The sequence below is a fragment of the Mixophyes fleayi genome, chromosome 2 (assembly GCF_038048845.1).
Source record: "Mixophyes fleayi isolate aMixFle1 chromosome 2, aMixFle1.hap1, whole genome shotgun sequence".
Taxonomy (NCBI): Eukaryota; Metazoa; Chordata; class Amphibia; order Anura; family Limnodynastidae; genus Mixophyes; species Mixophyes fleayi.
The window spans coordinates 257,337,288-257,352,261 of NC_134403.1; the positions used below are offsets into that span (position 1 = coordinate 257,337,288).

The 14,974-nt window shown below is 40.6% G+C and overlaps 1 protein-coding gene across 1 annotated transcript; it reads right to left on the reverse strand.

The window, feature by feature from the left end:
* Positions 1–10,126: 10,126 nt before the first annotated feature.
* Positions 10,127–14,655, reverse strand: LOC142138885 (glutathione S-transferase Mu 1-like). Its single transcript, XM_075195948.1, has 8 exons — positions 14,547–14,655; positions 14,311–14,386; positions 12,933–12,997; positions 12,662–12,743; positions 11,352–11,452; positions 11,160–11,255; positions 10,919–11,029; positions 10,127–10,379 (listed from the first exon to the last, which is right to left on the reverse strand). Exons 1-8 carry the CDS (start codon positions 14,577–14,579, stop codon positions 10,287–10,289), a joined length of 657 nt encoding a protein of 218 aa, XP_075052049.1. The 5' UTR covers positions 14,580–14,655; the 3' UTR covers positions 10,127–10,286.
* Positions 14,656–14,974: the final 319 nt, after the last annotated feature.

A 14,974-nucleotide genomic window follows, 5' to 3' on the forward strand; every position in this document is an offset into this window, starting at 1 on the left:
GATGTTTTGGAATCCGAAAAAGTGCGAAAAGTACCGAGCCGACTCGGATCCCCTAAGTTCGGGTGTGTTCGGTTTCCGAGGAACCGAGCCTGAGCATCTCTAGTAAACAGTCATTCAATGCTTAAGGCACCCTAGTGTTTAGGCAGTTGTTTAGGTTCACCTAATGGTAGTGTCGGCCCAGGGACACTGGCCCCAGTGTCATTCAAGAGTAAAACCAAAATTACATAAGAGTAAACTGTGTATGTTGTTCACAGACAGCACAGGCACTTTGCAAAGACATTGTCCGATTGCTATTTAAATTCAACTGAAGAACCTTGTTTACAGCTACTGTACACACTGATAATTACTGTAAGCAATGTGAAACGTTATTATTCCTAATCCCCCAAACACAGTGGCGTGATTCAGCCTCATAATCAAACAAAGTAAAACGTTAGACTGGATGTTACATAGAGCACAAACGATGATTGAAGTGACTATTACTTTGTTTGTCTATCAGTCAAAAATAAAATATAGGTTTGAAACCCAAATCATGGATTAGATGCAACACTAATACAATGTTTATTTACATTTCATACATTTCTTAATTTAATAGATAAGTAATAATAAAATGCACATATAGTACACCACAACTTAAAACTTGGGGGTAAATGTATCAAGGTCCGATTTTGACAGCGTGTTAAAATCACGGCAAATAGCGGGTGATAACCCGCGATTTTAGTGAAAAAAAACTGAAATGTATCAAGCTGCGATTTTGACCTTTGACATTTGGATCTACAAATTGTTTTGTGACTTTCTCAAGCCTGGACTTTGGAAGTATAAATACTTGGGGACTGGGGCAAGCCTGGACATTTGGAACTACAAATTGTTTTGGGACATTTGTGACAGAAAGAAGACTTCATTGGTGAGTATCGGGATTTATTATTTTTAATAAAAATATTTGGTGTAAATGAGGGTGCTTACTGTGTTTATTGTGGGTTTTTTATTTTTATTAAATGTTAGTGGTTTGTACGAGAGTGTTGTGGTTTTTTTAAACATTTTCTTTTCTGGAACTACAGGTCCCAGACAGCCATGGATGTCAGGGCATGTTGGCACTTGTGGTTCTCCAAGTGTCAACATGCCCTGGCTGCCGTGGGTATGCTGTACTTGTAGTTATACAAGCAGCAGCATGACCACACTATTTAGGGCAACCTGGCTGGCTGGGACTTGTAGCTTCACAAAACAAAATGGCGTCTGTTTGTTTTTTTAACTATTAATCGCTGATATTACCCTACTACCCACAGCCCACGGGGGTAGGAAGAGCCCTTATGCTATCTGCACTGAGATGCGTGTCTCTAGGGGGGGCAGCTTGTTTTTTTTGGTGGACCCCACTTCCTAGGGAATCCAGCCCAGCGCTGAACAGCCTGGGGTTGGTTAGTCATTATGGCAGGGGGACCCCTGCTGCGTGTCCCACTGCTATAGTGCTGCCAATCTCGGCTGGTTTGCCTAGTGCTGGTTAAGTGAAAATCGGGAGGACCCCACGCAAAATTTTTCCCTGATTTTCACGGAACCAGCAGTAGTCAGTCAGCACTAGGGTTACGTAGGAATAGAGGTGGGACCCCACGCTTTTTTTTTTTTTTAACTTTCATCTGTTCTTTACCGTTTTTACACTGACAGGCAGTGTAACAGTGATGTGTTTATACAACACGCTGCTAGCAAGCCAGTAAGGAAGAAATTGAAATAGTCAATGTGGGAGGTGATGAGTGCATGATTTAAAGTTTTTGTAGTGTCTTGTGTGAGATATGTGTGTATTCTGGAAATATTTTTTAGATGTATGCAGCATGATTTATATATAGAGTCAATGTGGGCTACAGAATATGTTGGCGCTATATAAATAAATGATGATGATGATGTGGGGAACAAAGGACAGATCTGAGTCAAGAATCACACCTAGGCAGCGAGCAAGTAGGGTGGGATTTATTGTTATGGCAACAAACCTAGAAATTACAGGCAGGCCTTGTCTGTTGGCAGGTTTATAGATCTAACATAACATTTAAAGTATATAGGATTTTTTTCTGTTTTTCAGAGAGTGAATTGTCACCTCATGTATGCACAAATTGACTTTTTTATTTGCTCAAAGACCCAGTTTTTGGTTTTGTTCATTGATCATATTATTTCTTGGATTTCACCCCCCTCCCCCTCAGAAGTGAAAACTCGATGCGCTTCAATAATTTCACTAGCTATTTCTAATAGATGAGAAAAAGACCTACAAGGATGTTTTTGTCATGATTAGTAATATCCATGGAAAGCATGTTGTAATTTATTACTGATCCATGTTTGCAATTACTTCAATAAACAGGTACTGCAACGTTCTTAGTGTTGTGGAATCCAGATAATGCACATCACTAGCTATGTCTAACTGAATATGAGAAAGGCCAACAAAGGGCATTTTTTCATGATTAGTAATATTCATGGAAAGTGTTGTAATATATTACTGATCCATATTTGCAATTTGTAACGGTCTTAGGTGTAGATTTATTAAACCTTCTGAAACGGAAAAGAGGCGGTGTTGCTGATAGCAACCAGATTCCAGCTATCATTTATCTAATACATTCTAGAGACTGATAGCTAGCATGTTTGGTTTCTATGGGCAACACCTCCACTTTTCTTTTTTAGAAGGTTTGATAAATCTACCCTTGGTGTTTTGGAATCCAGAGAACGCACATTACTTCACAGCCTCTAGTTTTTATTGTGTTGAGCAGTGGCAAAGACAGAAGCCAGAATCAGGTCAATACACAGCGAGGATGTAAGGAATGGGTGGGGTACGGAATAATGATACTGATTACCCCAACGTCCTGAAACCGAAGGGCTCTTTCACAACGAGGCTGCAAGACAACTGATGGGCCCTCCGACTGCAAGTAAACGCGATCAATGAAGAAGCAGGCCAGACTTGATGACGTCACTGGGAACCACAACACTGTTATCGGTGCTGTTAAGGGGGTAATGTAAGTATACGGGCATGGACAATGTACTTTACAAAGCGTTGTATATTGTCTATGCCCGTCAAGTCTGGCCAGCTTCTTCATTGATCGCGGTCAGCATCAATATGCTGACTACCACAGTGAGAAATGTGGTAATTTTTTACATAAAGTAAGGTTCCAACTTCACTTTTTCCTCTTTCCAACCTTCCCACACGAGAAACACCCGTTACCGTGGCTCTGCCACGTTTCTCTAGTGGTTAATCTGCCTTACTAAAAGGGTTATTTGTGTAGAACACACAATGCTAAAATGCATCATTTTTATTTTGTGGCAGATCTGTAAAGGTCCAATATATTCCCACTGGTTTCACAAAAACATTTTACCTAGCACTGGTGTCACATTCTATGAGCAGTAATTTTAGGCTGTGTTCAGAACAACAGTGATTATTGAAGCATATGTAATACATCTTGGCTTTAGGGAAGCTTTGGGACGTGTTCAGTGCATCTGTAAGTTATGTTAGTACACTTTGTACTACTATATACAGTTTCTTGCAGAATTGTTAAAATGCATGGGTCCTTTCAGGTGCGCTATTTTTTAAAGCTATGGCATCAGAGCATCTTGTCGTGTCTTTGTTGATTCCCGTTTTTTGAGCATCCAACCTGTGGTTACATGTCCTTATAAACCTAATCTCTTTTTACAGCTTTTCTAAATTATTGCAGCCATTTGTTCTGCTAAAAACATTTATTTATTATTTATAGAGATGCTCAGGTTTGGCTTTCTGAAATCAGAAGCCCCCCCAAACAACGCCAATCCAAGTGCCGAGCCTGCTCTGTACTTTTCTTCTTCCTCAGATCTGAATCGAGGCAAAACGTCATTATTGCATCGTCGGTTGTCGCAGGTTTTGGATTCCATATGTACGTACCTTACAGCGCCATTGCTCACACAGAAACAGGGGTACCAGTGTTCTTATCACTCTCCAGTCTCCAGTGCCATTGCTTATACAGAAACAGGAGGGGTAGCAGTGTTCTTGTCACTTGACAAAAATTGACTGGAAATTAATGTTGCGGTTAATAATAATGTAGGAAAAAAGCATTTAAAAAAAAAGCACAGATCCAAACCCATACATGTGAGGGCAGTTTTGCCAAAACCAAAACCAAAACACGAAGTAAATACAGATCCAAAGCCAAAACCAAAACACGAAGTAAATACAGATCCAAAGCCAAAACCAAAACACGGGAGTCAGTAAACATCCTTAATTACAAACAACAAAGGTACTGGAAAATACTTTAAAACAGGTTTGACAATTTTTTAGAATCTAGGACTTAAAATTTAGGAGCTAGTCAAATGTTAAAATTTCTCACTCCCAATCTCTCTCTCTCTCTCTCTCTCTCTCTATATATATATATATATATATATATATATATATATACACACTTGAGATGTTCACTGACCCCCGTGTTATGGTTTTTGGTTTTGGATCTGTATTATTTTTGTGTTTTGGTTTTGTTTTTGGCAAAACCACCTTCCCGTGTTTTGGTTTTGAAGCTGTATTTTTTGGAAAAATTGTTAAAATATGCTAAAAATCACATCATTTTGCTCTATTTTTGTTGCTACATTATTATTAACCTCAATAACACACATTTCCAGTCAATTTTGATCACCTCACAGGTCACAATATTATTTTTATACACATTCGGCTATAGACTGCAGTGAGCTGGCTGGATGCTAATCGACATAGCAACGACACAAACACACGGCAGTCCATAGTACATCTAGGAAACATTCCCTTTCAGCAGTGGAAGAAAAGAAAAGTGCTGCAAACTCACAAAAAACAGTAGGGGTAGCAGGCATTGTTTAACAAAGCAAGCACTTCATTGCCACTATTGTCTCTGAAGTGCTTGGTTTGTTTGGGCCCCCAAAAAACAAGCTAACAATGGGCTTAAGGCAACTAAGCTAACAGTGCTGTCAATGAACTGCAAGAGGCTGGCTATAGCAATAGCACAATCGCACAGCAGTTTATATCAGATCTAGGAAACATTGCCAGTGCCACACAACAGTGTCAGGAAAGAAAAGTGGTGCAAGATAGAATTGTCCTTGGGCCCTCCCACTGCCCCTTATGATGGATCTTTAAAAGGACATGCACAGTTTAACAAACAAAGCGCTTCAGCGACAAGGAGTGGCTGAAGTGCTTGGCTTGTTTGGGTCCCCCATAAAACAAGCTAATAATGGGCTTAAGGCAGGTAAGCTAACAATGCTGTCAATGAACTCTACAGTGGCAAGATGTTGTTGTCATCATCTTCAGCCTCATGCTTACCCTCATCAGTGTGTACATCATCCTCACACAATATTAAATCATCCACGTTGGAATCCCACTTTTCCTTATTCTCACAAATATATTTCTAAATACTGTTGGCAAACATCACAGCAGCGCTGAGGAAGTGTCCTTCACCTCCTCCATTGCCCCACACAATTTGGATCAATTGTTCCTTTCTACTCTCTCATTACCTACTCTAGCTAATACACATTCAATCACATCTCTCCATCATGCACCTACTCAATTTACAGTCTCTCTTATTTACTGTCACCATACTTCTCTCCAAACTCCTTTTCTTTCTCCATTATCCTATTCCTCCCTTCCCGGTTATGATTTCCCCTTCACTACTTCCCTCTTCACTAGTCTGTACACATGAACTGTTTTGGCTCCTGCACCCACCACACTCACCAGCCTACATAAACAGAAATAAACCTCAAACTCACAAATCCTCATCGCATGTCCTCTTTCTCACCCTACTCCTTATCATGGCTGCTGGTGATATCTCGCCTAATACTGGGCGCCTTACAATCCCCATTATCTGCTCACACTCCTCACTCCACCCCAAACCTTTCCATCCATCCTGTACTTCCAATCTCACCAACCTTATCAACATATCTCCACTACCCTCTCTTCCCTTCTCCTGTGCACTATGGAATGCCAGATCTGTTTGTAACAAACTTACATCCATCCATTTTCAATTAATTTCTAAATTACTCAACCTCCTTGCCATTACAGAAACTTGGCTCACCAACTCTGACACTACATCCCTTGCAGTCTTTTCCTATGGGGGACTCTCACTCAGTCATACTCCCAGACCCAGAAACAGAGAAGGTGGTGGCATAGGCATTCTAATCTCTTCAAGCTGCACCTTTCAAGTCATACCCTTTGAACCCTTCATCTCATTCTCTTCCTTTGAAGTCCACACTATTCGTCTATTTAATCCTCTCCACCTTCATGTTGCTGTCATTTATTGCCCCCCATGTCTAGTTTCCCTATTCCTTGACAAATTTGCGGCCTTGCTCTCTTATTTCCTATCCTTTGACCTGCCTACACTTATGCTAAGTGATTTCAACATTCCCATTGATAATCCCACTGTCTCTTCTGCCACTAAACTTCTTTCACTTACTTCCTCCTTTGGTCTCTCCCAATGGACCTCTTCCCATTCTCCGACCACAACTTCCTTTCCTTCAGCCTCACCTTACCTCATGCTCATTCAGCTTCCAATAGCACCTCTACGCTGATGACACCCAAATCTATATCTATTCCCCTGACCTCTCTACTTTTGTACTATCTAGCATAACCAACTGTCTTTCTGCTATCTCCACATGGATGTCCCAACGCTACCTAAAGCTCAACATGTCTGAAACAGAGCTTATTATCTTCCCTCCTGTCAGAGTCACTACCTGCCCTCAAATCTCCCTCACTGTCAAGAACACCACAATTTCTTCAGTCTCCCAAGCCCACTGCTTTATTCCTCACATCCAGACTCTCTCCCAGTCCTGTCAATTCCACCTTAAAAACATTGCCAGAATATGCCCCTTTCTTACTCAACATGCTACCAAAACTCTTATCCATTCTCTCATCATCTCCCGTCTTAACTATTGCAACCTCCTGCTATCTGGCATTCCTGACACCCTTATATCCACACTTCAATCCATCCTAAATGTTGCTGCAAGACTGATCTTGCTCTCTCTCCACTCCACACCTGCTCCACTACTTTGCAAATTCCTACACTGGCTCCCTGTGTCCTCCGGAATCAAATTCAAATTACTCACCCTTACTTACAATGCCCTCAACAACACTGCTCCTGCATACATTTCAAATCTCAGTTGAAACTATTCTCCCTTCTGCCCTCTTAGATCTACCTCTAACTTGCATCTTGTCTCGTCTCTGGAAACCACCTCTCTCTCCTGCCTACAAGACTTCTCCCGTGCTGCTCCCCACTTATGGAATTCCCTACCACGCTCGATCAGACTTTCCCACAGCCTTCAAAACTTTAGATGCTCTTTGAAAGCCCATTGCTTTTGTAGAGGTGACCTTATCCTCGATAACACTATTCACACTAATCCACCCTCACAACTATCCCAATCTCTACTCTGAAACACATTTGCTTCTCTTGTTTCAGCTGTGCCACTTAGAATGTAAGCTCTCTAATGAGCAGGGTCTACCATACCGTTTGTTTTCAAGTCTGCATTTATTTTGTCTACCTTGTCCCTGTTTTATGTATGTACTGTTTTCCCTACTTTACGTTGCTGCGGAGCACTGTGTCGCCTTACAAATCTACGATAATAATAATATTAATCGACCATTACAGAACTTTTTGTACTTTGATGGAATTGCCAGTAAAGGACTTCCTCGTGAAACTTTTAGTTCATTTTGATAAATATCAACTTTTACACATTTTTAGAAAGTACCCTATGCTGATCGCTGAAAAGATTCCCAGCTGTGCTGAAAACTCTTTCCGAGTACACACTGGAGGGTAGGCAGCTTAGGTATTGCAAAGCGAGTTTAAACATGGGTCTCCAAATTGCCTTTTTTCCCTCGTAATATGTAAAGGGACTGTCTGACGTGTCGATTTCTATGCTGTCGTTGCACAGCACAGAAAGTATTCTCCACTGCGCTGGACAAAAACTGTATTGGGCTGCTGGACTCTTTTCCCAATGTCATGGCTTGTGGAGTAAGTGTGGATCGCTTTTCGCTGTTCTTCCATCCACACAATCATATAAAGGGTGGATTTCTACCTTGTTACCACCTCTTGCTTCAGTTGGTGCTAGGGCAAAATAAAATGTTGTTGTAGCTGCTCCAATCTCCTACATGCTGTTGCAGAATGCCAGATATTTTACGGCCCATAGACAGCATATCCTGCACTTCCCTGTCATTTTTTAAAAAGCTCTGCACCACCAAGTTTATTGTGTGAGCAAAAGAGGGAATGTGATGGAATTCACATTCAACAACAATATTGGTGGCCTTATCAGAAATGACCTATCCTGAGGAGAGTCAAAACATGTAACTATTGGGCAACAAACCCACTGTACACTTAACCACAGATATGTGGACAAGCGGAACTGGACAAACTAAAGATTATATGACTGTGACAACCCATTGGGTTGGTGAATCTCCTACAGCAGCAGGAAAAATAGAATTTGAGGGGGAATATATTTTAATCCAGCACAGTGGAGAACACTTTCCATGTTGTGCAAGGTGCTGAATCCACTCAAAGTAGCCACCTGTAAAGTGAGTTCAGACACTGTTAGCTTAAGTGAAGTGATTCCCTTAATTAGACTTTTGAAAAAGTAGCTGGAGAAATTGAAGGAGGAGATGAAACTTAGCAATTCCGCAAACTATTTCGGACTTGTAGATCAAGTACTTTATTCGCTTCACCAGGATCCAACAATTATCAACATCTTGAAATTGGGTCACTACATTTTGGCAACTGTGCTTAATCCTCAGTTTAAGAGCTATGTCTACCTGACCCATATCTCAAGAGATGCAAGGAGCTCCTTGTCAGCAAGCTGACAGCTCAAGTGGTACATGACACAATGTCTCCTCCTTCAGTTTCTCTGGCAACTGCTGCTAGGAAAAACTTTCACAAGACACCAAGTGGTGATGCAGAAGAGTCAGTACAACATTTTGACATCTGGTCTGGTCTAAAAGAACTGCCCAAAAATTGTGACAGCGTTGCCATAAAATAAACTACAAGTTCCACAAGGAAGGCCATTACCAGCAGTTACATCAAAGTAAAGAGACTCCTGTAATGGTGGATTGAAGCGGGTATGAATTAATATTGTATGAGGAAGACATACACACTGATGAGGGTGAGGATGATGACAGTGTAGATTGCAGGTGCTGGGATCTAGCTGAGAGAAGTGAGTTAGCTGATGCTGGTATACTTGTTAATATTTTGGGTAGAATGGCATGTTGGCAATTTTATGTTTTTTTTATAGTAAACTTTCCCTTTATTAGAGGGTTTCCCTGACTTAAACCCACTATGCCCTTGAGCATAGGTTTTAGTAGATGACATAGAAGGACTAGGATCATCATGACTGGTGCCAGCAGCTGGTTGCCATATCGATGGCGCTTAGCTATGGCATTGGAGACTGACAAGAAGTCTCCTTCTTTTTCTGTGTGTGAGCAATGACACTGTACATTGGCACTGAAGACTGGAGAGTGACAGGAACACTGCCACTGCTCCTGTTTCTGTATGAGCAATGGCACAGAGCAATGTGACTGAAAAGTGACAAGGACACTGCCACCCAGTGTTCCCTCTAAGCTGAGCAATCTGGAAATGATAGAGTTAAACCTGTATCATACAAGGAAACATCATGCAGTATGTGAATGCAAACCTTTCGGGTGGAGCCCTCATTAGAGTGACCTTTTAACTCTTTCCTTTCCAAATTGCTTAGCTTAGAGGGAACACTGCTGCCAACCCTCCTGTTTCTGTATGAGCAATGGCACAGATCAATGTGATTGGAGAGTGATAAGAAGAACAATGCCACCCCTCATGTTTCTCTATGAGCAATGGCACAGACCAATGTGATTGGAGAGTGACAAGGACACTGCCACCCCTGCTGATTCTGTGTGAGCAATGGCACTGGAGACTGCCAAGAATGCTGCTACCCCTTCTGTGAAATCTGTGCATCTCCGTGAATGGCAGTACTTATGTAATCCAAAGCTCGTGAGATCCATCGACGCGCCAATGATGTTATGCCTCCATTTCAGTTTCAAGGATGCACGAAAGCACCGAGCCGGCTCGGCTTGGTACTCAGGTTGCCTAAACTCGGGTGGCATGATTTTCAAAAAATCAAGCCTGAGCAATCCTAATACACACACGCACACAAACATACACACATACAGTACTGTAGATAATTAAATGCAACACTATTTATTGTAAACTGTAAACTTGTTCACAGAAAGATACTATAGTGCAGAAAGAAATAAGTATTATGATAAACAAATCAGATCTTGTAGAAACATAAAATCTTGGCAGAAAAAAAGTTGTCAAATACATTGGATAAGATTATTTTTTGTTGGCCCAATATGCCATTCGATCGGTAACTGGGGTTTTCATAAACCGGGGCGATTTCATATATGCAGCAATAGCTGGTAGAGCCTGGAGGGAGAGGGAAATAAAATAAAATAGTTAACCAATTTTTAAAGACAAATTAAATATAGCAAAACATGTTGGGAAACTCAGTGATGTCATCAGGGATTACCACCCTGGCGGGGACCTTCCCTTTGAGTAAAGTTAATTTTCAGACTGGATCTCCTCTGCCAGTAGCACTATTAAATACAATGTAGTGTTCCCATAATTTTGAAATATAAAGCCAAGGCACTCATAAAAATGAATTATTTTGAAGCTTGACTCCCTTCAGATGCGGAACATTGCATCGTGGGGACCGATAGCAATATGGGCCTGCCAAATCTGCATTAACCTCCTGGGCTCCCTGCTTTGTTCTCACAAGACGGTCCGACGCATACTCCCACTGCCCATGGGCTGCCTCACAAGAGACCTCCGCTCTGCTCTTTTGAGGGGGCATCCCAGCATCACCTGTACTCTCTGTGATTTTGCCCTTGCCTCCTTTACATCTTTCAGATAACTCTTACTGCTGCACAAGTGGTAGGACAAAGGTGCTTAAATAGAATCTTTACCTCAAATCGGGTCAGGAAGTCCTGCAGGTTCTTAAAATTTTGCAGGCATTTAGGTTCCAACATCCTGTGCTGATCCAGGACATCATACATCAGAAAGTCTGCAAACGTAAGCTGGAGAAAGAAAATAAACAAAACTGTGCTACCCAATCAAAAGATAGAGGAAAATGCAGAGCTTAAAAAAAAAATATGGTTGCATTTACTATGCCATAGCAAAATAAATACTGTATTAGAACACATTTACCTTGTCCCGTGCAAACCAATGTCTTTCCCCCAAAAAGCGAGAGAATCTAGCCAAGGCAATTGGTAATTTTTCAAGATATGGACCCTTCAGTGTTTCCTGAAAAAAATGTAAGTTGGTAAGTTATTTGGCATGTTATAGTTTTGTCTGTTAAAAAAAACAATTTCAAGGATTCAGTTTGCTTTGTTTACTTACGAAGTTAGGATCGTAGGTAATAGTAGCAAGGGCCATCCGAAAATCCATGGCTTGGTTTTCAATCAATGAGACATTGTTCTTTTCACTTTCAGAATCTCCATCTGGAGGAAAGCAAAGATGTGAGTAAATAAATAAATAAACATGTTTCATTTAAAGAGGATGTTCAATTTTGGACAATTTCCTCTTTCCATAGTGCCCCCTCCCCAAAAGTTGTGTTTCATCGTGTGTGAGTGCTCCCCACCTGGATGAATGCCTTTATTTGATGAACAGAGCGAAGACAGGAGCAGAGCCATATAATTTTGTCAGCCAAGAATGGGCAAGTAAATGAAACATGCATGTACTGTAGGTGTGCAATCAATGTAGCACCGGATTAGACTTGAGCCATGGCCAATCCAATCTGTCATCCTTAACCACTTCATGTCCATAGAACAGAATGCAATGGATAGCCGCAGTAATACAGTGATGGAAGGTCTCTACTGCTCCTGTGATAGCTGCACAAAAAAGGGCATCAGTGTCCCCCAGTGAAGGGCAGGTAGGACATTGCAATGAGGTCTAGGGATGGCAGGGTTTAAAGATAACCACTTAACAACAATGTTACAGGGAATTTACATGTCTTTAGGTAATTTATTGGATGACCAATATTGAGATTTAGCCCTTCATATGGTGGTTGTTGAATATATGTGAGATGTTAAAGAAAAGCAATGTAACAAATAGTGAAAGACAAGAGAACTATGGGAGAATGTGTGTGCAGTGGACAAAGCAAAGGTTTCAATATAAAGGTAGAGAATCAGGTCAATATTGGGGAACAGTAAATTAATGTTGAATGAATAAATGTGGAGCGGGAGGACAATGTGTTTAAATTTGGACATAGTAACTTTGTTCCATACAGATGCGGATTTGACACCACATCGGTATAACAGGATTGCTACTCTACTATTGGGACCCTGCTCCTTTCACTATCTAAATCTCAGTCTGTGGTTTACTACCTACCCGAATCTCTTCCTCACATCATGACGCTGCCATGGCAGCCCTACCATCACTAATACAATCATACAAGTGGACAGGTCACTCACTGCCTCTTATAAGATTGGCATATTTATCTCTTGAAATATTATGTGCTCCTGTGAACTATCAGAGGATTTGATTGGTGAATATATTGGGAACATCCATCACAAGTAGGAAATGAAGATTGAATATGATAAGGTGTTACAAGGTTCACTAAAAATATAGGTAAGACATGTCAGGTCAAACTGTGGAAGATTTTAAACTCCCAACAGTATATTACACATAAACCAGGAGCCAATACTTACATAAGCCATGCTTGCGGGCAATGTAGCGCAGAATAGTATTACTCTGTGTCAGCTTAATGTTTCCATCCAAAAGGTATGGCAACTGTAGAATATGACAAGGCTACAACCTTATTATCTCTTTACCAATCAACATGAATAGTAACAACCTACTCTAGCCACATCCATAAAATAACAGCAAAAAGTCTACCTAGTTCAGATTGCAAACCCAAGTTATTTTAGACTACAACTATATCTAATGAAATCCCATCCCTCCACTCCCAAGTTCACATACATTTGGAAAGTCCAATCCCAGCTTCTCCTTCTCATCCAGCCACTGAGACTTGTCATAGTCTGGTGCTGCAGAAACAGGACAGTATTAATGATGCACAAACATAAAATTCATGGTTAGTCCACACACTCTAATTCCTCTGGTGTTGCAATATGGCTGTTGTTCACCCATAATTACATTGCAGGTCTGGATATGTTTCTCCTTCACATAAAGGAATACTAGCAACATAAATAATAAAATGTTTTACATGAAGTTTGTTCACAAACGCCTGTTAAAAGGATTTATGGAAAGAAATCAGGAAAGAGTATATGTATAAAGCACTGAGGGCGAATGCAAATAGTGTAGCGTTCTGGAGTATTGGGAGATCAATGCTAGATTAAAAGTGCATACCTTTAAATTATTAAAAGGATTATTTCATGAATGTAATGTAAATAAATTGGTAGTCGGGACGTCTGAGCAGTAAACAATGTGTGCTCCTGTAGATGACAAAGGGCCAAAAATGGCCCATATTACAGAAACCATTACTAGAATTTTTTCCCTGAGACCAGAAAGAAAACCAATACCCCAATGATCTCAACTAAAATATTAATTTGAATTAATCCTTGACAAGCATTGCACCACTGATTGGAAATATCCACATATATCTACAATGTGAATATATGTATATAAACACTGAACTTCTTGTTGCAATCCACAACCAATAGCACGTTAATCACAAAATCCTTATTTTAAAAACAAGAGAGGTTCATGGTCCAGTATTTAAACCATCCATAAATGATATGGCTTAAATGCTGCAGTATGGACTTTTGTGCCCCTCTCATTAAACCCTAGTTACAGCCCTACCACTTTTACTCACTTTCTAATCCAAAATTTACATAGTGCACAGTAGCTGGTAAAGGATATATACTATTAAAGAGAGCCCATCACCAAATGGATCTGCTTCTTTGTGCCTGTAATATGGTAACAATTAAAGAAGGGGGAGATTGAATTCAGCGCATGGTGCCTCTGAACATCACCTTGATCTTTAGATGCGCATATTGCTACCTATTATAGTAAGGAAACTCCGTTCATTTTTCTGAAAGCCTCTATGGGACACAAGGAAAAATGAGTGAAGATTCCTGCCTGAACATCGAGGCGATGAGTTTTTGCAGACTGTTCCAAAAACACATCCCGTTGAATTGAATCTTCCCCTAGTGATGACTGTTTTCAGGCACAATTTTGGGAATTGTACTGAACTATTTTGTACAGTACTAATTAGTAAAAAACAAGTCCATCCAATATAATTAGTCGAGGGCTACAACAGTAATGTATGAACCCCCCACCCTTACATTTCTTGTGCGCATTCCCCTACACTGATGTGCAGAGATTCCCAGGCACTCACCATCTCCTGTCACATATCGTTTCTCTTTATAGGGAGTCCCAGTGTATTCCAGCAGCAGTCGAATAGTATGAGCCAACTTCAGTAGTGATCAGATAAAAAAAAAAAAAGAATAGAGTGATACAAATACCCGAGTGCAGGAATGTGAGCAGTATTTTTTTACATCACTAAGCAAAAATGTCACCTATTACTTCAATATCAGCATAGCCCACATATATCTATCAGTCATAATGCCTCACCCCACGAATGTCCCAGTATCCCAGTATCATCATCTTGAGCAAGTACACTGGAAACTGGTGTTAGACTGCTCTCTTTAGAAAACTGGTAATAACTTATTGACCACCAGCATGCAGATGATTCGGCTGGTCAGGTGATGCATGGGTCTCAAACCAATTACGCTCAAAGTTCCCTGTACACACCCCCCAGCCTCACCTAGCCCCCACTTGAGAGGAGGAATAAGTAAAAGTGACAATGACACTAGATAACTCAAAAAACATTCACCCAGCTAACCAGTTGCAGGTGTGCACTTTTTATTAGTAGTTTCTACATTCTGAAAGTGCTAATCATGTTGGTTTGCTGGTTGTGAGATAGGATTACTCTTTCTGACTTATACACTTTTATTAGCTAAGCTGTTCCAATTGTTATATTTTCCTCTTGACAGTGTTAT

Coding starts and splice junctions, on each gene's coding strand:
- LOC142138885 (XM_075195948.1), bottom strand. CDS start 14,579: ATGATGATACTGGGATACTGGGACATTCGTGGG. Junction 11,256..11,351: donor TTACCTACGATCCTAACTTC/GTAAGTAAACAA, acceptor CATTTTTTTCAG/GAAACACTGAAGGGTCCATA. Junction 11,030..11,159: donor ATTGGTTTGCACGGGACAAG/GTAAATGTGTTC, acceptor TTCTTTCTCCAG/CTTACGTTTGCAGACTTTCT.